This window comes from Pleurodeles waltl, chromosome 1_2 (assembly GCF_031143425.1).
Source record: "Pleurodeles waltl isolate 20211129_DDA chromosome 1_2, aPleWal1.hap1.20221129, whole genome shotgun sequence".
In the NCBI taxonomy this organism is placed as follows: Eukaryota; Metazoa; Chordata; class Amphibia; order Caudata; family Salamandridae; genus Pleurodeles; species Pleurodeles waltl.
This window is the reverse complement of record NC_090437.1, coordinates 974,160,466-974,183,331: the sequence shown is the minus strand read 5'-3', so window position 1 is coordinate 974,183,331 and position 22,866 is coordinate 974,160,466. Positions and strand designations below refer to the sequence as shown.

The 22,866-nt window shown below is 41.4% G+C and overlaps 1 protein-coding gene across 5 annotated transcripts in view; it reads right to left on the bottom strand.

Moving 5' to 3' along the window:
- Positions 1–5,741: 5,741 nt before the first annotated feature.
- The window catches only part of LNX1 (ligand of numb-protein X 1), a 234,843-nt gene continuing 217,718 nt past the window's right edge, over positions 5,742–22,866 (bottom strand). For all 5 annotated transcript variants that reach the window (XM_069201231.1, XM_069201247.1, XM_069201238.1 and 2 more), the window contains 2 exons: positions 11,150–11,308; positions 5,742–6,534 (listed from right to left, as the gene is read on the bottom strand). In XM_069201231.1, coding sequence (XP_069057332.1) covers positions 6,399–6,534; positions 11,150–11,308 — 295 coding nt within the window. In that variant the 3' untranslated portion in view covers positions 5,742–6,398. The remainder of the gene's footprint in view (positions 6,535–11,149; positions 11,309–22,866) is intronic.

Below are 22,866 nucleotides of genomic sequence, written 5' to 3'. Positions count from 1 at the left end.
ACATATACTCACAAACAGGCCAAAAGTGGGGGTAACAAGGCTAGAAAGAGGCTACTTTCTCACAATATGGCCCCTTCACACGCAGCCCTTTCCATCGAAGGGGCATGCAATGAGTGTTGCTGTGGGTGTGCCACGGCAACACCCATTGCATTTTGATGCTTCCTTAGATTTACAGACTTTTGTAAACCTGAGGCAGTGCCAAAATCTAATGCCACCCCAGGGGTGGCGTTAGCAGGGTGCAACGAGGAGGAATACTTTTATTCCTCTGCGTTTTTTTGCTTTATCTATGTGCACGCTTAGAGAGAGCAAAATGATAGAAATTATTGTTTATAATCAGGAAGGTGTCCCTTCCTGCACATAAACAATCATTTCAAAATGATCGCCATTAGTGATTGTTTATGTGCAAGAAGTGACACCTTCCCACACATAAACAATCAAACCCCTCAATAAAGACATCCTTGCACAATGGTGCAAGGATGCCTGCGTTGGTGCTAGGCAGCTCAATTTAGCACCAGTGCAGGGGGAAATGCAGGGATGCACCCTATTCTAACAAATACAGCGCATCCCTGCATTTCTAAAGTGATGCGGCACAGCCAATTTTGGCGCAGCACCCTGATGCGCCACTTTTTACTAAATCTGGCCCTATAGGTTTTGCATCCAGGACATTACATCAGGCTGAGCCGAAATACTCAGTCATTGAAAAATAATTCTTGGCATGTGTATGGAGTGTAGAAAACTTTAAGCCATATCTCTAGGGGAGGCCATTTGTGTTAAGAACTGATGACTGCCCTTTAGTGACTATCCTGATGGGGAAGAAGTTAAAACGTTCTACAGCCAGAATTGCAAGGCTATCCACAAGATTGTTGGAGTTAACATTTACAGTAGATTATATTCCACGTGGAAAAGATTCCAGAGAAGGTTGCCTTTCAAGACTACCTATTAAGGATTCAGAAGATCTGGGAGAAGAGTGGGAATCTGAAACTGAAGAATGTTTTGTTGCTCATATTGGAGAGGTCAATATTTGTAGGAAGGGAGAAGATTGGGTTAAAGCAGTTGAGAAGGATCATCTTTTGAAAGAAGTAATTTCAGTAGTGAAATCTGGTTGGCCAGAAGTGAGAAATGTTCTGTAAAATTCGGAAAGAATTGTCAATGGAAGATGGGAAGTTGGTGCATGGGGATCAATAGATTCCACGTTAAGTTTCCTCAAACAAATTACTGAACTGGCACATTTGGGCTTGACTGTGACTAAAAGGAAGGTAAGGGAGGATTTTTGGTGGCCAAAAATGGATGGTGAAATTGAGGATTATGTGAGAAATTGCTTGAAATGCAAAGTGAGAAACAACATTCTGACAACTGAGGGTACAGATGAGTCTATCACACTGTGTCTGAGTAGAGTTGGCAACATATGGGTGTGGACTTCGAAGGACCATACAATATCTTACCTAGTCACATGAGAAACTTCGTGGTTATAAGCGATCATCTTTCAAGATGGATATTGAGAGGAAAAATAAAGTGTGTAAGCTGAAAATAGGAGACTAGGTGTGTGTTAAAAATCCCATTTTGGTTTGGAAGGATTTATTCAAGTTTAAAGAACCAACTCAAGTGTGTGAGTTACAGAAGAATTCTGTGATCTTGTCAGATGGCAATTGGTGGAGTACTACCGAGTTGCTTTTATTCCCGATGACTATAGAGCAGGACCCATAAAAGAGCAAATGATGATTCTAGAATGTTAAGTTGGGTAATTCTGTAAGAAGTACTCCTGCTAGATTTGTACCAAAGAAATTACAAGATTTTGTCAAACAGGGAAAAGGAAATTTGATGTATTTTTATTAAGCACTGCATTTCATGTATATAGCTTTTCTTAGGTCCGCTAATGGGGTGGTGTTATTAAATGAAGATTCTGTGTAAGTAGTTGTTCATAATTACTTTGAGATAAGAAATTGAATTTCTTTATAAAAAGGGAGATGTGTGGTGATGTAGTAATTAGAGTGTTGGCGCAACATGGAATGCAGCGATGTCATGGAGAGCTGCATTTCAGGTGTGTCAGTTACCCCTGTGCTCCTTGTCCTATGGACATGTTCCTCCTGTTCTAATAAACTATATTTATACAAGACTGCATGGAGAGAATCATTACAACTCCCTGAGAGCAAATGCCTTAAAGTGTTATATTTTCTGAAAGAAAGAGTTTCCAGTTCAAGAAGGTTGGCACTCTTTAGTGAGATCAACTCTCCTGAGATCAGCAAATTTCATGTTAGGTAGTTTGTAGCCCCAGCATAAAGGCTTTTAGGAACTAACAATAGAGCATTATTGGCACCCATCACAAATAATCTACAAAATACCATCAAACCAAAACTAATTAAGTTTCAAAAAATGTTATTGCAAATCGTCAATATACTGTATCCATCTTTTAACATAAGATACATCATGACTTTAAAAATATAGTGATACAGACCTCTCATCCAATAAAAATAAATCGATAGAGAGATTTATTCAATGTGGAGCATTGCTTTCTTTTAAATGGCATTTCCACATTACACACACATATATATCTTTAAACTCTTCTCTAATAGCCATATTTATCTGCTCTCATAGAGAGGACTACTTGTGAATATTGTATGCAATGATGTCTTAAAACACATACTACATGGACTGGCTGCAGCTTAATGAAATAGCAATGCTTGATTTAAACATTATAATATTTGTTTATGAAAATAAAATACATCAGACTTTTTCTTACCCTCTTTCAGATTATCAAGCTCATTTTTGCCAACATAATTTTTCAGGTTATTTCTTCTTGAAGAGCTGATCAATGTTAAAGTGTACGAAATGTTTAAAATAAAGTTTGTGGTTATATCATTCTAGTTCAATAATGAATCCCAATACACATTTAGGGGTTTGTTGGACACAACTTCTGATATCTATTTGCCCTTTTCAGTATTCTCGCTTGATTACTTGTATGAAATAGAATGCACCACCCTATTGTTATTTTATTTCCTACATTTGTGGCACTAGTTACACACCTCTTCCTTACTTACAATTACACCCATTAGGGTATGAATCTCCATTGGCTGCTAATATGTGTGTGAATCCAATTAAATCTACGCTGCATTGCTTACAAGGTGATTCCAGTGGCGGTAGCCGCCAATCTAAAGTGGCAGGGCGGGTGGCAGGGTGTTAGGGGAATAATAATAATAATTTATTTAAAAATAAAAAAATAAAAAACACCTTACCCGCCAAACTAGGTCCCCCTAGGTGCTCCTCTCCTCCTGACAGTCACTGGGGCACAAAGCACAGGCTCCTAGTCCAGACACTGCTCTCATGCTATACCAAGCATGAGAGCAGCACTGGGATTTGCCTGAGGGAGCTGGTCTGACGCTCGCTCAGGCACAGGGACCCTGTGCCATTTCTCCATCCAGCTGTGTAACAGAGCTGGGCTGGAGAAATGTAAGTGTGCATGTCGGTTTGGACGTCCTAAGTCGGCTGGCCAAACCAACATGCACATTTTACAGTGCCCACCAAACAACCTCCCTGCCATGGCCCGGCCCTAGTTTTGGTTTCCATGGCTCAGTCAGACAGTGATTAATAAAATTATAATAAAATGGTTTTTTTATCATTTTATTTTTCACTGCCTGACTCTGCATGGGGGGGTGACGCTGATTCATCAGAACAACCCTCCCTAACTATTCAAACTCCTACCCATCTTTGACAGGCGTACCTCTGGACAAACCGAGGCCACTAGAGTCTCCATCTGGTTCTAATGCAAAAGAAGTCCTTCACTGGAACCGTGACTACTGCCTGGAAATTGTCTGCCCTCAGCATCAGAACTAAGCCCCCTCCTATTGTCTTCAGGAAGCATCTATAGACTTTTGTCTTCCTCCTGTTACTGAAATATTGGTAGATCTCCTTCCATGAAGCACAAGCAGGGGCAGCTCCTCCCTCAGGGCGGAGGAATGTAGCCTCCCTGCCAGTAGCGACAGCTGCAAACCTTTTCCACAAAAACGATAAGCTTTGTTTATTATCATTTTTGTGGAAAAGGGGCGGGCCACATGGGTGACGAGCCATGACTGCGCATGTATGTTTGGCTGGCCGTCTCGAGCCGGCCAAACATACATGCGCAGTAGGCTCTCTCGTTGCCGGGCTTGAGAGAGCCTTCACAGGCTCCCAGTCTGCCTGGGAGCGCCCTGGCTGGGTGGTCCCAGCCAAACCTGACTCTGCTCTGAGCTGTGGCAGGATTGCGGCAGGGCAGGCTGGGAGCCTGTGTCTGCAGGCAGAGGAGCAGCGCGTTCGGAGGGCGGCGGCACAGGTAAGTTAAAAAAATTATATATATATTTTTTAATTAAGTCTTTCCCTCCCCCCGTTAATTTACCTTCCCTCCCCTTCACCGTCGCGCGAGCCGTGACTGAGCACAAGTCAAACGAGACTGTTAATTTCACTATTGTTTTTGGTGTTCCTCCATCACTCTCCACCTCTTTGCTTTTGCAAAAGCTCATATGATTAACAGGTGTGTTCATGTTGTACTGTTCCACATTTTGTGGTGTTAAATTTTATTTAAAGAGCTGTAATGCATTTTGGTGTAGCAGTACTAAATAAAACTGTTAAAATACATCTCTAACCAATCTTTATTGAAGCTGGGCTGTATTTTGTCCTTTTGCTACACACCTTAAAAATGGGATCTTTTGTTTTATCTTTAAACATTTCATATATTATTACTTAAATATAGAAATATATTAAGACTTTCTTTATATATGTGAATTTATGTGAGTTCACCGGTGCAGCAATAGTATACCGTTTACCCCATGATGGTAAGAGGCATATATTTACAATGTTTAAATTCTACAAATAACTCCATTCACTACTCCTTTCTTATCCGATTACTTACAGCTCTCTGACAGTAACTATGAGAACCCCAACTCTACATTACCTTCTTTTTGTCCTCTCATCTCAGGCCACACACACATAGTCATGCGGCTTAGACTGCAGCTACTTCTCTCCTATGAACTTCTTTTGTCTGCTCCGGTCATATTCACCGGAGTTACATAACCTACCCAGTTCAAGTTCCTTCAAGTCCTCGCACTTGTCAAAGTCTCAAAACCTGGCCTTTCAAGAAACCCTTCAACACTACTTTCAATTTTGAGGTGTACTTTTCCCTGCGGCACCATATCCCACACTGCACTTACAAAATTCCACCACCCAAACCTGCTTAGCATCTCTCGATAGATTTACATGATGGGTATTGTTAAAATGTCCCATCAGAGTATGTCGACAATTTTAGAATCTTGAGGATTTATCAGAGCTATTCAAAGGAAAGCAAACCAAATCGAAGACCTATTCCTAGTAAATGCTTTCAGAATTAGAGAGAATAACTTTTCCTACCTGTGACAATTGTATAACCAACTAACATCAAACATCTATAGAAACGTATCCAACCTGACTTTAAAAATATTGATAGCGGCTAAATGGGTTTCATTTGTAAATTCTGCATTTATCTTGTGTCTGAGAGCAAAGACCAAACACATGTCTCTTCCTGTGTCTGGTCATTTGGTCTGGTGCGTGTCCCACATAATTGAAAGACATAACTTGACGCAATCATCATGTCTACTTCCCATCTCTTTGTTTGCTCCTGTGACATATCTGGAGGTGGAGCTTGTTCACTCAAGTATTCTTCTCAATACCTCAGCTTTATCATGATGCAAACGGGAACAAAGCCTAATGTAAACTTAACAAGAGCCCTAAAACAATAATGTATTCATAAAGACCTTTATTATCAACAACAAATAAAGTATCTTTCACGTTACAAAGTATTTTACAACTTAGAAAATAATTGCCAGACACAGACAACTGGAAAGGGTTGGTCAACCAAAGTGCTAGTGTAGAATCCTCCAACTGGATTATTAGAAAAATATGTCAGAGGGTTATCATTTCAGGAGATTGCCCAGAGGATCTATTTGTCTCACAAATCAGACTTTCGGGAGTATAACACAGGAGGTGTACACACACAAACCACGGCTGTTTCATGAAGGCCTTTGTTGTAGTAATGCACTGATTGAACACATACAAACTGCCAGCACAGTGTATCTAGGCGTTTCTGCAATTGGCACAGAACTGGAGGAAATACCTTTTCAAGGAGACCCAAGTGAGCGGGTTGGGCTCAAGTCCACTGTAAAACACTCCCTTACAACCTATACAACAGGTATTTTTTCAATGTAAGTGTTTATATCAAATGTGGAGTTTATGACACACACTCACAGGCTGTTTTTTGCACAACACCTATATTTACATTTTTTTATTTAAAACATAAACCATGATGTTGGCAAAGACGACTGTTGTCATTCCCGAGCAGCTTTTGTCCCCCTTTGTGTTATGGGCTTTATCAGTCTCTTCTCAATGTCCTGTCTTTCCTATAACAGGGAACCCGGCCAGGACACAACTGCAAGTGCAACTCTTCCTTTTAGTTCTTTCAGCATCTTCACCAGGAAGCAGTGCAGCATCCCTGATGTACTTCGGCCGTTGACAGCAAGGAGAACATCGCCACATCTAGGACATAAAATACCGAGAATCAAAAGCAAATTCAAAGAATTAATTCTGGTTGAGCGTAGTAGCCCTCAGCATCGTTGTTCTCACTGATGATGGTGTACGAGTTTTACTGAATTTCCCAACCTGCTGCAATGAGTGACCATGCATACTAGTCATGCAACGGATGTGAAATGGGAGAACCAAGAGAATACAGAGATAAATCTATAGCGTATTGACTGCGCGGGTAAAAATCTGTGTAATGATAAATCGTCATATGGAAATTCCTGCCAACATAAATAGGGCCATCAAAATCAGTGGAACAAGATAAATATGTCATCTTAACATATTTACAATTGCACAATGACAAACATGACGTCACATTACTGCAACATGTTAGATACGGTATGCCTTGAAATGAGTGTGTATTTTAATTATAGCTGCAGTGTAAGCCTCATTGGCAGGTTGCATGGCCAATGCACCTTTGCACAGTGACACACCCAGTTTCTCCAGAGAAGGGACGAATGTAGAAGGTAGAATAGAACTATTGACAATAGGAGTCGCAGGGGCTCTCAGCAGACCGCGAATACTGCAGCCTTGAGTGCTGAATGCCGCCTGTGGCACGGAAGGCTGCAGCCCTGCTCGCTCTATGAAGTGAATGTTTCACTGTTAACTGTGACATAATTCGTTTTTTTTGCTCACGGGTAGTAGATCACAGAAATAGTGACAAGCCAGCCTTACAGACCGCAGGGTCCTGTGGACCGGAGCTGTCAATGAGCTGTGTCCTGCTGCTTGATCCTAAACTGGAATATGCATCAGGCCAAGGTGTGTGAGTCACAAGCAATTACTGAATCGTGAGGTCTCCTAAAAGATGTCTTTGTATGAAGGTGCTGCGCCTCTGCCTACCCAACTTAGAACTTGAATTGCATTGTGTAATTGATACACACAGAGAGAAAACATGCGGCTAGACCACCAAGGTCATCTACATCCCACAAACCCACTCACAGATTTGTGTGCTTATCAAATGATCCCTCCTATCATGAGGCCAAAACATACATATTGTATCAGTGCAATACAAATACATCCACGTAACAGTGGAGTGTTGTCAGAAAAGTCCTATGTCATTTACGGGGAAGTTTGTGTTGTCCAAGAAGTCTGAGTGGACAAAAGTTTAAACATTTTCAGTGTATTCCAATGAAGTTGTTGAAGGCTGTCTGTGCTTAGCAGACTAGACTTGCTCCAGCTTTGGCTTCACTGGGAGGCCTCCACAGGGTGGACTTGCATGTTAAATTTCCTTTATTAAGCAAGTGACGTGTTCCCAGAGATAGCTTATCAAGCCCAATTTTAACATGTAGTTCTTTAGTTCTGCAAAAACAGGCGTAGTCTGGTGACTAGATGAATAAAGGTTCTTACTATACCCACTCTGCTACTGAACGTTCCTCTGCAGGGTAGTTGCATAGGGGGGTGATGCCTGTAGAGGTTCTAGTAACATGACCTGGGTATCTGAAAATGAAAATTGGGCACCAGAAAGTACTCTACACACCAGAACATTACCAGCCTTGTGAAGCTGTTTCGTTTGACCCTAGCATGACGTAGGGTGACACAGCTATGTGTGCACACTTATTTTTTTTATTTTTTTTGATCCGAGCTATTTTTTTTAAACCCGTGGATTTGTAAGGATCTACTTCTTAGCATATGTATTTTGTAATGTACCAGTAAGGAAGATTTGTAAGGATTTTCTGAATTAACGAAGTATGCCATTGAAAGCTTTGATACAGCTGAAAACAGAAGAATGTGGGGCAGTGGTAAGCTGTGATCTTATATCTGAAAAATGTACTCTGAAAGAATCAAGCGCAGTGGGTAGGAGTAGAGATAAAAGAAATGCTATTACCAGGACCCACACCTCCTCAGATAATTAGCACTGGTGTAAAGACTATTTGATCACCAAGTTGGACTCCCAAAATGGCCAGATCCCTCCCGGTGGTAATTAAAACTTGTCCCATTTGAACCCTATATTCATGTTCTTAATTTTACTGGCAAAAACACTAATCGATTTCAGAATAATGAATGTAAAAAAGTTAAGGCTCCAGCAATTTAGTTCCTGTTTATATTTCACATGACTTACTTAATCTCGCATTCCCTAGAAGTGTTTGCTATTTCCAGAATGATGTGTTTTTGGATTTGTTTCCTATACCATATTACTCTTGTATACTGTATACTTTACACTGAGTCACCTACAGGTTATTTATAGTGGGCCACGATTGAGAACTCTATAGTTGAGGCTGAAGGCAGTGCAGGTTTCTCAAAGTGCCTGTCCGTGGGTCACAAAGATGTTCAGAATTCATGGCAATTCAGTCTTTTGCTTCTAGGCAGAACCCACGTGGTAATGGTCACATATTCCAGTTGGAATTGTGCTTCTGTGCCAATGTATGTGACAGTAAACAGTTGTCAAAGTATTGACAAGGAGAAACTAAGAGAAGATGCAGTGCTTAAAGGTGCGTGGCTGGATTGTGTATTTTAGGGGGTGGTGAAGTGAAGGAGATGACAGAACGTACATTCAGGTGACAGTGAAAAGAGGGTGCTGAAGATGAAAGAAATGAAGTGTAAGATAAGCAGATGGAGGAGATGTGGAGAGAAAAAAAATGTACATGTTGTAGAGTGAACAAAATGGGAGTGATTGAGACACTCTGAAGATGACTACCTCTTTTAAGGCTCTCAGTAATGATTTATTCACAGTCTCACAACTTCAGAAATGAAACAGTTTCAATATTATTTACAAAAAAATCGTTGTTGCTACTCATGTATCTTAAACAGTTAATAACCATTGACAAAGCCAATATTCCTGCTTGTTTTTAAGTGTATATCAGCTGTAGTGTTATATGTCTGGGTGCAATAACAAAAAGGTCATAGAGGCACCAAAATACTGGTCGGGTTGCACACTATGGAAATCACAGAAATGTAGGTAATGTTTTTATGTCACACCCTTGGTCACATAGGCCACACCCTTTTTAGGAAAATCCCACATATTTCCTCAGGATATTGGAGGTGTGTAATTCAGGATGACAACATTGGTTCTCATCCTTGTGTGGAGGCCTGACTTCACAGCCGAGTCAAGCAGGCATTGCTGTAATTCACATAAATTTCTCTGAATGTTCCTGTTTTTGTTGAGGCACAAGCCTTGAGAGATGCGAACCCGTCGCCTCCTGATTAAGAAATGAGAGTCGAACTAATCACTGGTCTGTTTTGAATGTTGAGGGGCAAGGATATCCTGTGTTTGAAAGACATCAGGACCCTTATCATATTCTGTGATTATCTAAAAGTGAATACAAGCATGAAGAACAAAATAGCATTTAAGATTGGAGTTAGCCCCTTCCTTAGCAGATAGGGCAACCAGCCTTGTTTCAGGGTAAGCTATTTAAAGGCTGTGAACTCCAAAATACAAATCTCCTTGCTTGATCACTTGTTCAGATCCTTTTAATTTCCACCAAGATCCCAGCATTAGCGACGCTCTGAGGAAATTTATGCAAGAAATCTGGTTGGCCGGCTGCACCACTCGGGCATTGACAAACAACTTGACTTCTTCACTTGTACTGCCGTTGCTGCTCTTCGAGCTCTTGCAGATGTCTTCCTTAGCACTAGAGATACTAAGACATGATTGCCAGTCTTCACTGCGTGTTCTTTAAATCTCAGGTGATTCCAGGGATTGTTTCCCAGCTCCTCTCAACCAGATGTTGGTCTGCTCCACTGGCTGGAAGACAGTGACTAAGTAGCCTTGTACCAGATGATTTCTCCCTACTGCGATCTAATTAAAAAATCACAATGTATCGTAACAGATGATGGAAGAATGCTCTGTTAATCTCAAAGGTCGGATTCGAGTTTATCAACTCCAGATTTTACTGTGGGCTTGAATTTATTTCTGTACTGCTCTGAATGGTCTTTACATGTGCACTTAAATGCATCCTCCCATTATACCACATCTCTCTTTTTACAATTTGATGTTTTCCTCCGCGTTCGAAAAAATGCAACATTGTTTCTAATAATCCTCCCCAGGAAGGACTGGATGAATAGTCTGTTTGTGCTGCCTCTTGGAGCTGCAGGTACATTTAATCCATACAAATTGCATAGCTGTGATAGAAATACTTTTAAAAAATGCTCCAGTTCTAGTTTTAAACTGTTTCATTACTAGTGTTAATAATTACACATTCGAAGCTATCACAAGTTTAGCTATTGGACAGGCAGTCCAACCACTGTTATCAAGACATTGGTATGATATAGCTAGAAGCCTGAGATTAGGGCTGAGTGAAATTTCAATAACGCTGGAGTAATTTCGAGAATTTTGTGTTACAGTTGTTACATGAAATTTCTGTAATTACACCACCTTCCAAGCCAAATTTTAATGCAAGAGCACAGGAACATCTGTATTAACGGAACAAAAGTGGAGGTTGTTTTCAGCAGTTGTGTTAGTTTGCACTATTTTGTTAAGTCCTCACGTCCAAAATGGATGCATAATTTTGCATTATTTTAGCTGAATTTCAGGTAATTACGAAAAACAAATTACACAAATTTCATGCACCCCTACTCTAACATGTGTGAGGAACAGAGGTTTAACTTGTGAGAGGCGTTAAATAACAATGGTTACCTAAGGCGTCCGTCGATGTATGCTGGTGTTCCTTCTACAATGGATTTTATGTAGAATGGTTTATTCCCGCTGTGTTCTTCGTAGCCGCCTACAAAGCTGAATCCCAAACTTCCAGCTGTGTTTCTTCTCAGTATGATTTCTTTGCAGCTGCACAAATATCTGAATAAAATCAGATGGTATAAATGTTTATTTTCTGTTAAAAAAGTGCAGTTGTTGATAACTCATAAAGATACTTTCGTGCTTATTCCCGGAAGTAAATATTGGGATTAACAAATAGGACCCTTCCGTTTATTACACCTAATCTAAATTAATATCCTGCTTCCATTATCAGCACATTGTTTATTTATACTGTTACTTATATCCACAATATGCCAAAGTCTGCAAAATCCCTTCTCTTTTAAAGAAAGCTTCTTTCAAAAGCAATGGATGCTTACAAACAATATAAGCATTTCCTACTAATAGAAAAATAGGTAGTAATGTATATAAAATGCATGCATTCCAGTTAGGATTGGCAGGAACTCATCTGGAAAACTTTCTGGCAAAATACATCTTAAACAGAGGTAATGACAGCTATGTTTCATTTCATTATCTTTATTCGGTTCAATTTGACCATAAAAGTACACAAGATAAAACATCTAAAAAGAAACTCAACAGTATATACATACATTTTAAAAAAACGCCTTCAAGCCAGTACATAATAAAAATACATCAAGCAATAAAGAATACAATTATGTGCCATCATTTAATAACAGCACTAATAAAATTAATGGCAGCAAAGCAAATCTCTGGAGATGCTGCAGATTGCAAAAACCCAAGACCATCCAAATATGACCTAAAGTGCTTGTGTTTTAAAATTGGGCGAATAAACCGGGACCTAAGTAAAGAGAACAAGTTACAAATTAGAATGAAGTGTACAGTAGATTGTGAAGAAGCATTGTCACTTGGGCAACAAGAAAAAATGGTTATTATCGAGCCATCGATGGGAAAAGCAACAACATGATGCATTGTACTAAGCCTTTGTACTAAGCCTTAAGGTTGTCATATAAAAGCTGTGTTGAGGATTGATTAACTAATATAAATAGGGCTCACAGCAGAGACATTAAAAATCTGCATAAAACTCAAAACAGACTCCATATTGAGGCAGTTTACAATTCGCTCTTCCTCCTTAAAGGAAAGAAAGCACATTTTGACTCTATCTTTGGTTTTATAACACATTTCATCAGGGGAGTCATATAGGTGGTTCAAACCAAGCCTGTACAAATTATCCTTCACATACCTCAATGAAGTAATAGTGTGCACATTGTCTAATCTCAAGCAATCTGCTATCACTTCACAATTTAATCCAGGGTAATAAAAGAGCCATGCCTAAGGGTGTCCTCTAAAAACCCCATTCCCGTTTCGAGGTGGGTAATAAAACTTGCCGTACTATGTGGCACTGCTAAAAAATGACAGAAAAACTTATTCTCTACAACCTGCAACTTCCTTGGTGGAACACATCCCCAAACACCTGATCCATATACACTTATCGAAAGACATTTGCTCCTATATAACTGCAGCATCTTCCTAATTGGCTTAGAGCCTGGCCTATTAGCAAATCTAAAAATGGTTTCACAAGCTTCCCCCATTTTAGCTACTCTTTGAACCATCAGCCTCTCCCAAGAGCCCCTTGTAGCAAAAAGGATTCATAAGTAGCTAAAAAAAAAAGGCCCCTGCTTAATTAGAATTCCTCCAAAATTAAAACTTTTTGTTTTAATATTTCTGGGCCCACAAACCAGTACAAAGAATTTCTGGTAATTGACTTTGAGCTTTAGATTTATCATAACGTCGTTGAAACCATTTAATAGTTTTTGCCAGCGGTTAGTCATTCAACCCAATAAAACGGCATCATCTGCATACAATAAAACCGGAACAGCCTGCACACCAACACATTGCACATCCTGAGTATAGGATTCTAAAAAGGTGCCTAAGGTATTAATATATAACCAAAAAAAGGGGGAACTAAAGTACAGCCCTACCCCACGCCCCTAGAAACCCTAATGGGCCTTGTACAGTCCCCCAAGAGTGTGTAACGGACCTTAGTCGATGTATCAATGTGGAGGCATTTGCTTAAGTCCAGCAATAATTGATCTACTCCTGCCTGTCCCATTAACTCCCAAAGAACCTCTCGATCTACTAGATCAAAAGCACATGAGAGGTCCATGAATGCCATGTGAAGAGAACCTCTCCTGGCTTTCACATACTTCCCCCAAATATGACTCAAATTCAAGGCTTGCTCAGCAGCCCCCAAGCAAGGTCTAAAACCATACTGAAAAGAAGATGAATTGTCCCATGCCCCTAATGTATCTAAAATTAGCCACACTAATATCTTGACTGTGGAATCTAATTAGTAACATTGGACGGTAACACAAGGGCAAATTATGATCGCCCTTTTTACAAATGGGGACTACGACAGACTACTGCCAAGAGTCCATGAGGTTTCCCTTAACTGCTGCCCTCAAGATGGTGGTCACCAATGGGGGCCAAACTTCTATATTATATTTATAAAGATCTATTGGGACCCCATCCGGACCTGGGGCCTTACCAGTGCCCTTAATTGCTTTCACCACTGATGAATAGTCAACCAAGTGAGCTAGCCAGTCATTAACTACAGCAGGTGGAGTCCCATTATCTCTTCCTTGAACTAGGAGAAGTACTTCAGGATTAAAAATAGCACTGAAATGATTAATTCAATCCTGCTCGCTAATATAACACTAAATCCCGTCTAATGGGAGGTCTGTAAAAAAAAACAGTCTGGTTAACAATTTCCCATAATAGTTTATGATCTTTTAAATACGCTGCTCTTTGGAGGTCATCCCAGGTCTTACTTCTAGTCTCCTGTTATCTCCTCTATAGGGCTTGCTTATAAAGCCATCTAGCTCTTCTTATATCCACCACATTGAGAGACTCTTGGGCTGTTATTTTTTTCAAGCTTTGAGTGCAACTGTGCACTCATGGCTAAACCATGATTTCCCTTGGCATTCATTAGGAGTTCTTTCTAAAATTAAATTAGACACTATGGCCATACTAACTTTTTTTTAACACATGCCCAAAAAAATTCTGGAGAGCTCTCTGGTGACAGGCAGCAAACAATGTCATTAGCCCTGTTTTTCACTAATCTATTGAAGAGTTTTATCTGGACTGGATTGATTTTATCCCACTTCAAATGAGTCCCTCTATTTGGGATTAAACTAATGGGTAGCCTAACTTCCTCTTCTCTACTGGAGCCTAAATTAAGAGCCAACTGTGAATGGGTTGGATTATGGTCACTAAAAGGTAAAGGGAGTACTTTAGAATCCCTCAGACTATGCACTAAATTAGATGATAACTGTATAAAATCAATAACACTACCCTTACCTATAAAGGTAGGAAGGTTCTGGCTTATTATGTCCAATACATCTATTAAATTATAGGACAAAATCAGTTTATTTATTGCATCACCATATGCTGAGTGTGTAAAATGGCCAACAGATTCCCCAAACATGTCAGTGAAACCACAGATATGTTCCCTGCTAAAACGGCATTTAACCATATTAAAATCCCCAGCCGACATAATAGAAGTGGAGACTTTCCTTGATCTAGTAAACAAAGCCAAAAGGCTCTTTTCTAATTCTTCCACTACATCCGCAGATTGTGAAGAAAACTGGTTGTGATAAAAATTAATTAAAATAATATTTAACACAAGAGCCTTTTGCAGGTATAATATTAAAAGATATGGGGACATCGCTGTGACCTTAGTCTTCAAATTGCCTATTGCACATGATAGGAAAATAATCAGACATCCCTTCCCCCTGCCAGCTGACGAAGGTAAGGCAGGTGAACAATAGGATATATAATCATTTAATACAACAGAATTGGTGGCCCAAGTTTCTTGACAAAATATAATATAGTTGTTGATGTAATTAGCCCAATCTTTATTCACAAGTTTATCCCGGACCCCTGCAATGTTCCATGAAAGAAAGTGCAAGTCACTATCATTATCCAAAGCCCTTATACAGGCAGCTGATTCCTGGATAACAATACAATTTGTAGAAACACAAACCGAGCTATTAGATAAAATATCTCTACTATCATAGGGGCACTCTCATTCATGAATGAACAGCTGTACTGGGCATCAGTCATTAGCTGATAAACCTGATAAAGCATCATAGCGATTGGGATGAGCATTTGATACTGGCCAGCTCAGCTTAAAAGAAAGCCTAGTTGGTTCATAGGGGCCATGAGGCCCACGCTGGCTCAAGTTAAGAAATTGACCTAAAGGTAGGGTCGTAAAAGAAGGCCAGTGGGCTAGCCTTTATTTTGCCATTGTTCAAATTCAAGAAGCTAAGGCGTGATAGTAAAACATGAACACTCTTGGGATCTTTAAAATGTAAAACAATACAGGCCCCTTCAATAGTTTTTAATGTAGGGGCCAACCCAGATCACTAATCACTCCTGGGTTACAATTAGCATTTCTCGCACACCAGAACACTGCTTTGTTCATTAGACTCCTAGAATCCTCATGCCTTCCCTTTTCCAAAGCAAAGGCGGAACACCAACCAAAACCAGGGTATATGGGAGGGTCTCAGGGGGATATGGAAACAGTCAGGGGTGCCGTTAGATTTATCAAGGGAATCAAATTTCAAATTGGTCAGCAGTTTCACTGTTCTGCTTGCGGGCTCATGTTACACCCTCTGTTCTGATTCCACTGGGCCATCTGACCCAACCATAAGGCTGGTAACAGGTGTATTATTGGTAAAAGAACTAGAGGGAATGTGTTGTGAGAGGGGGGACACACCTCCCCCCAACTTCGATAATGTCATCTGTATGGGTCGGACCAGATGATGCGATCAGTTTCCTGTGTTGGACGACTGTGAGTTGCCCTTGCTAATAACACTTGTTAGCTGGGTAAGCTGGTCCTCGATCTTCCCCCAGCGAGTCAGAATTGGCTTCAAAAGATCATTAATCAAACTTCAAAAATGAGAATAGAAATCCCCCTGTGAGGATACTTCCTTCCCACCATCAGACCGACAGTCTCCTACCCCTAGCTATCATACAGGGCTCTGTTCATTATGATTGGTGAAATGCTTTAGTTTTTTGTTTTTGCTTTTTAGCTCTTGTGACAATCTCAGTACTTCTCTTTCCTCCTTTGTTGGCACTCTGGTCCACTGCGACACCCTTGGTGAAAGCCAAAGGTTGAGAACAATCAGGTGATTCAATATGTGTGGTATTACATACATTCCAAGGAGTAAGTGGCATTGGGTGATAAACTGTCTGTAATTCTGACAACACATCTACCTTGCAATCCCCCAGCTCCTGTAACACATCCACATTTGGGGTTTGATTGAGGGCCTGTGGTAGAGACAAAAGACAGAGAAAGCCTTCTCTCTGCCAGCTCTATCTCTTTAGAAATTACCCTCATTGCTCTTTGTAAAAAAGCATCCAGCGTGGTGTTAGAGGTGGGTACCAGTTGCGTGTTTTTGCGCTTACCATGTTTTCCACCCCACAGGGATACGCTAAGCACATAAAGAGTGCAGCAGCAACAGCAATTCCCCCCAAAGAACAACTAGTCAGAACGACTCACAGATAAATAAGCTTCCAGGTACCTTGCTGCCCTCAGAATCACACACCCTCCTAGGCCAATCTGTATACTACAGAGTGGGGCAGAAAAGAGGAAGGCCAAGGTGGGGGCCCAGCCTTGGGCGGGTACAGAAGGGCCCGCTCATGACCTAATCTTCACCTCTGCACGCACCTGGGTGCGTCCCACGTCCATCCCGCGCAGCGGGAGCATGGTGCCTAATATGTGCACTTCCAGGTACAGGAAAGTTGCTGGCTGCCCCTCCTGCTGAGGGTGGTACAGGGGGTGTAGTATGGCTCCCCAGTCTCCTTTTACTGCATCCTGCGTGGCAGGGGCGCGGTGTCCAATATATGTGCCTCTGGGTACAGGTAAGTCGCTGGCAGCACCTCCTGCTGCTAAGTGGTGCTGGGGTGTGTAGTGCAGCCCCCCTGGTCTCCTGTTACTATGTTTAATTGTCTACACAAAAGAGCTCACATTTGTCTAAAATGGTGTACATAGAAAAGTGAAGTGCAGTCTATTTCTTTTTTTAATACTACGTTTTGACAGTTGTCTTGCATGTATACAGCTGGTGTGCATTATATTACACCAACATTATGAATTCTAAATTCATAATGTTGGTGCCCTCACCATTTAAAGCAATGAAAAATTACTTTTTCAAATCAGTCAGTTACTGTATCGTTTAAAGATACAAAGTTTGAGAAAAGAAGATATTTAGAGCATTGTGCTCAGATGTTCAAAACACAGGCTTATGGTAACATTTCAGGGCAATGAACATAAATAATCGTCACTTTCCAAGTTTTAAGCAAGCATAGGCAAGGACAATATGCCTTGCTTTTTAATTGGGTTACCCAAAATTTGGCATTGCCACTGCTTTTGTTGATGTTATTCAACATCAGCAAAAAGAAAAAAAAAATTTTTTTGCTGCAGAGGAAAACTATATGGAAAATCAAGCTACCGAAACATATTGAAATGTATGTGCATGGATCACCACGCGTGAGCACATGTGTTATGAAGTTGCCTTTTCTTTTTTAATGTTTAATTTACTGTTCCAACATGCAGATCAACAGCATACCAATGAAGCCAGATCTGTGACTCGAGGTGAGTGTGTTGAAAATTTCAGCACTCTAAGGTATGCTCAGACCAGGGTTCCTTGCTCGCTGCACCACTGCATTGAAGCTAGCCTGGCTGATGAGTGGTGATACTCTGACACCGGCCCCAGGATGTTTGTTTCCGGTATAGGGAGGACCTGGCTTGGCAATTCGGTCTGGACTGTTTCCATGGGGAGCAGGGTCAAGACTGATTTGCATATAGCTGGGTTCAAACTGGGATGATGTGGGGAGCAAAATAACAATGGATTAAACCCACATATGAGTGTGGGGGTGAGCGTTTTAAAAATTTCAACACTCCATCCATCATTTTATTTTGTGGTAGATTAACAGCTCTGAACACGGAATCATTTCCCTTGTAACTAGATCCATCTTTGTGGTAGAAGATGTTCACGATGCTAAAACTGATCTGCAATCAATTAGTTGTCCCCAAAATTTTAGGCAGCCTCTCCACAGGAGAGACTTTTTAGTATACAAAAATGTTTCAGATAAATTATATTCTACCTGAAGATGTTTCAGTTCGGTGGACGTAAGTTGGATATGCGATCACACATAATACAAATGCAAATACTTTACTGCAAATATATTTTGTGCTACTATGCCTATGAGGCTCAGACCATCCAAAACAGGAACGGCATTTTAAAGACGTAGCCACAGAACTAGGCTAATTTCTCGTGGCTGTGAAACTTTGAAAGCTAGAGTACCATCACAAGCTAAATTTCTCAAAAAAATGACATACTCATTTATGGATCCTGGCAAAATCAAAAAAAGCATTTCATGTATGGGGACTAACCTTTTTTTTTTAAAACAAAAAACCTCTGATTTTAAAACCAAAGGAGAAAACAAATCAAGGATGGCCCCGCGATTTAAATTCTCTCTTATGAAGAACTTGTATAGGTGGAGACTATAAGGATGATACAATACAACTTAAAGTCACCCAATTACAAACCTAATTGTTTCAAGGAATGACCATAGTGTAAGTTGACACATTGCTTCCAGCTTTTGCTGATGGTGCTAGGGCATTTCTGAACAACATGAGGATCAGTATTGACCTGTTCTGAAGATGTAGTCTTTTCAAGAATCTAGTAGCTCGTATAGCAAAGCCTTTTCCCTTCCTGTATGTTTGTTTGGTGTGCTGATGAGAAACAGATGTGAAGATGCTTTGGAAGGTCTACAAATGGATCCCCACTGAAACCAGAAGGACGGTCACCCAAGCCCTCATAAGCAGCAAACTGGACTACAGCAATACCCTCTATGCAGGAACCACGGCCAAGCTCCAGAAAAGACTGCAACGCATACAGAACGCCTCCGCATGCCTCATCCTGGACATCTCCCACCACAGCCACATCACAGCCCACCTGAGAGACCTGCACTGGCTCCCCGTCAACAAGAGAATCATGTTCAAACTCCTCACCCATGCTCACAAGGCACTACACAACACCGGACCAGAATACCTCAACATACGGATCTCCTTCTACACCCCGGCCCAACAGCTTCGCTCCGCTGACCTTGCCCTCACCACTGTGCCATGCATCCACAGAACAACCGCTGGTGGCAGATCATTCTCCTGCCTCACTGCCAAGACGTGGAACACTCTTCCCACCCACCTACAACAGACACAGGACCTACTTACCTTCAGGAAGCACCTCAAGACTTGGCTGTTCGATCAGTAGCAGCCCACCAATCAGTGCCTTGAGACCCTCACGGGTAAGTAGTGCACTTTACAAATGCTTTGATTGATTGATTGAAGAGAAATTGGATCTATTTACAGTGGAGAGATGATTTTTCTTTACTAAAGTCATGGTGTAGGGTTTTGATGTCTATTTTGAGCACTAGGTTGAGGCTGTGGTGTCACTGTAGAATTAAGGAGGGACTGACATCGGGCACATTTCTGGGAAAGTTTATCGTTATCATCGAATTCCGGACCGCCTGCCGCCTTTCCTCCTGGGATAATGCAGCTTCACATAATTCTAGCAAAACACTAGTGAACACGAGCAAAAAGTAATACACAGGGTGATTATGCACTGGTGCCATAGAATCCCCCATGTATTCCCTAAACACAACTGAAGAGTGACATTTCAGAAGGAGTTGCTGCTTCAAGATTTACGCCCAAGCTTGTGAGAGCAAAATGAAACCTGAGTAACATGAATATTAAAAGATCATATATTTTCTCCATCCCTGGAGCCTCTTCACAAAAAAGACATTGCATATTCCGATTTGCTTTACTGCTTAGTTTTTCAGCTTGAAAGACATGACATGAGCACGTTTTCCTCTCACTTCCTTCGGAGTCACTGGCCCTTGGTCAGATGGGAGGGCGGTGTGCCAGAACTAGCAGCTTGGGGGGAGATCTAGCACAGCAAATGGTTAAAGTCGACGAATGAAAGAAAATGAGTCAAAATAACCGAGACATGTCCTGGCTCCAGCACTTCATAAAGGAGTTACAGATGTGGAATGCGATCCAGGGGGGAGGGTGTTTGAGCTTAAATCGCCACCAGCTACTAGAGCGAACTGGTGAGAGCAGTAACACCCTCAATACACTGTGCGCCCTCCCCCCCCCCCCCCCCCTTGTACTATAGTGATCTGTAGGCAAGAAGTCAGGTGCCAGGACACCTGGCTGGGCACTGCAGTGGCTCTAAAGAGATTCTCAGCTGCAAGATAATGAAATACTTTCCCTGGCAAGATCGGTGCTCAAACAACCAAAATGTGCTCTCCTTCCCACGAATATTCTGCTGCATACTGTCAATCTCTCCGCACCTACAGGTGTAGAACAAGCTTCCAAAGCCCGACCCACCAAAACAAATCTCTGGGAACGTCTGTACCATGACTACTTATCTTCCCCTCAAAAACTAACTCTAAACTTCGATTTTCTGAAATTTCCAGGGCATGCACCCTTAAAAACTGGAAAGTGGTTTAGTTTGTAGAGCTGCATCATGTACATCACTTCACGCATTCCCTCACGTTTCATAATGGGTGACAGCCTGGTTCAGTCAATGGCATTACCATTTCTTCCACCTTTATTCATTTCTTTGCTTACTGGGAATCTCACACTCGTGGATTATAAAGCGCTTTATGATTCAGTTGAGGGTTTCTCTGAACCCTGCTGGAAGAAAGGTACTCCGAGCCCAGCATGAGGATACCCGACAGTGTGTCTCTCTACCTACGCAAAAGTTAAATGGAACTTGCACCATCTGAGAATCAATCATCAAGGGTGGTAACTTCATCCTACTTTATATTCACTATTGGTCACAATATCCAGGGTGCAATGTTGCTTTGCAGGGTTTGCGCTAAAAGGCTGTTCAACAAAAATTATTGCTACTGGCCGCACGCCCCTGCAGCAATTCACTGCCCCAGAACACTCCTTTGCCCCTACCTGAGATGGAAGATGGCTTCCGGTCATTTAGAGGCGGCTTAGTCAGACAAAACCTTCACAGAAGTACAAGAAGGATAAGAGGCTCTCTCTCTGTGAGACATCGAGGATTATCTTTAACTGCAAGTCTCGCCGGGAAACAGCCTTTAGAATGCGGGAATTAGCACGCAACTTTTACGCATGGCAAGTCTATTTAAGGTGCATATACATCTTTGTGTGTGTGTGTGTATATATATATAGACATACATATATATATATATAGACATACATACATACATATATATATATATATATATATATATATATATACATACATACATACACATACACACACACACACATTTAAGGATTTAGATTTAGGGGTCGGAATGGGTTTATGGATGCGTAGGGGTGTAGAGTGGTAAAAATATTTTAGGGTGTAGGTATGGATATAAGGTGGTAAGGGTGTTTTAAGGTTTAGGGGTGGGTATGGGTATGGGCATTGGATAGTTGGGGTTCTTTTGGGGATTAGTGGTCAATATGGGAATTAAGTGGTAAGGATGTTTTTAAGGTTTAGGGGTGGGTAGGGGTATTGAGATATAAGCATGTTTTAGGGTTTAGGGGTGGGTAAAGGTAATGGGCGGAAAGGGTATATTTAGTGGTGGGCAAGGGCATTGGGTGGTAAGGGTATTTATTTAGGTTGGGTAAAGGTATCGGGTGGTAAAGGTGTATTTAAGGTTATTAGGTGGTTAGGGGTATTGGGTAGTAAGGGTATTTTTAGGGTTTAGGGTAGGTAAGGATATTGGGTGGTAAGGATATGTTAGTGTTATGGGTGGGTAAGAGTACTGGGTGGTAAGGGAGTTTTTAGGGTTTAGGGGTGGGTAAGGGTACTTTAGGGTTGGTATCAGTGTATTTAGTAATAAACTGTGATTAAAATCCAGCATCGGCGGTTGGGTCCGATCTAGCACACAGAGGCAAGTACCTCGAGGCAGCAGCTCACTTCTCAGTCACACACTTGGCAAGAGTCACAGGAAGAACTACAATAACAAGTCAGGTGGGGCATACTTGGAGCAAGTGCCATGGTCTTAAATAGGTTTCCTCATCAGTGGCACAAACTGCACAGACACTCATAGGGTAAGTGAGTGGCTGTAACAAGAAGGTTGGCTAGGCTGTCCACTTATGCACACTTCAGCAACGCCATAAACCTTCTGCTACAGTGATGGTGACTGGTGGCTGGCTCTCAGCATGGAGCACACCAGTCATGCTTCAGAGTCTCGGTCAGACGGACCTAAAGCACTACGGTCAACTGCTTCTCCCCATGCAAATTGTCTACTCGGCCTGCAGGGCTAACTCCCTCCTCCTAGGCAGGATCTGCTAGGCATTACAGGACAAGGAACAGCTCTTCCTTCAGATCAGACTCGAGGTGATATATCCTCGCCTATGGGGAGCTGGCTGTCAGCAGTTGTTCAGCAGTCCTATAAGTAATCTGTGGAGCACCTCATCCTTGGTCAAAGGGAACTTACACATGGAATAAAAAAAGTGGGTCAACAGCTCCCACTCTTATATTGGTACAGTTGAGGGGAGCTGTGTATTCTCAGTCTGCACAATTGAACCGGTTTTGATCGGTCCTTCTTTCATGTCTAATTCCCAGGCTGTTTTCTGACTCGGCCTT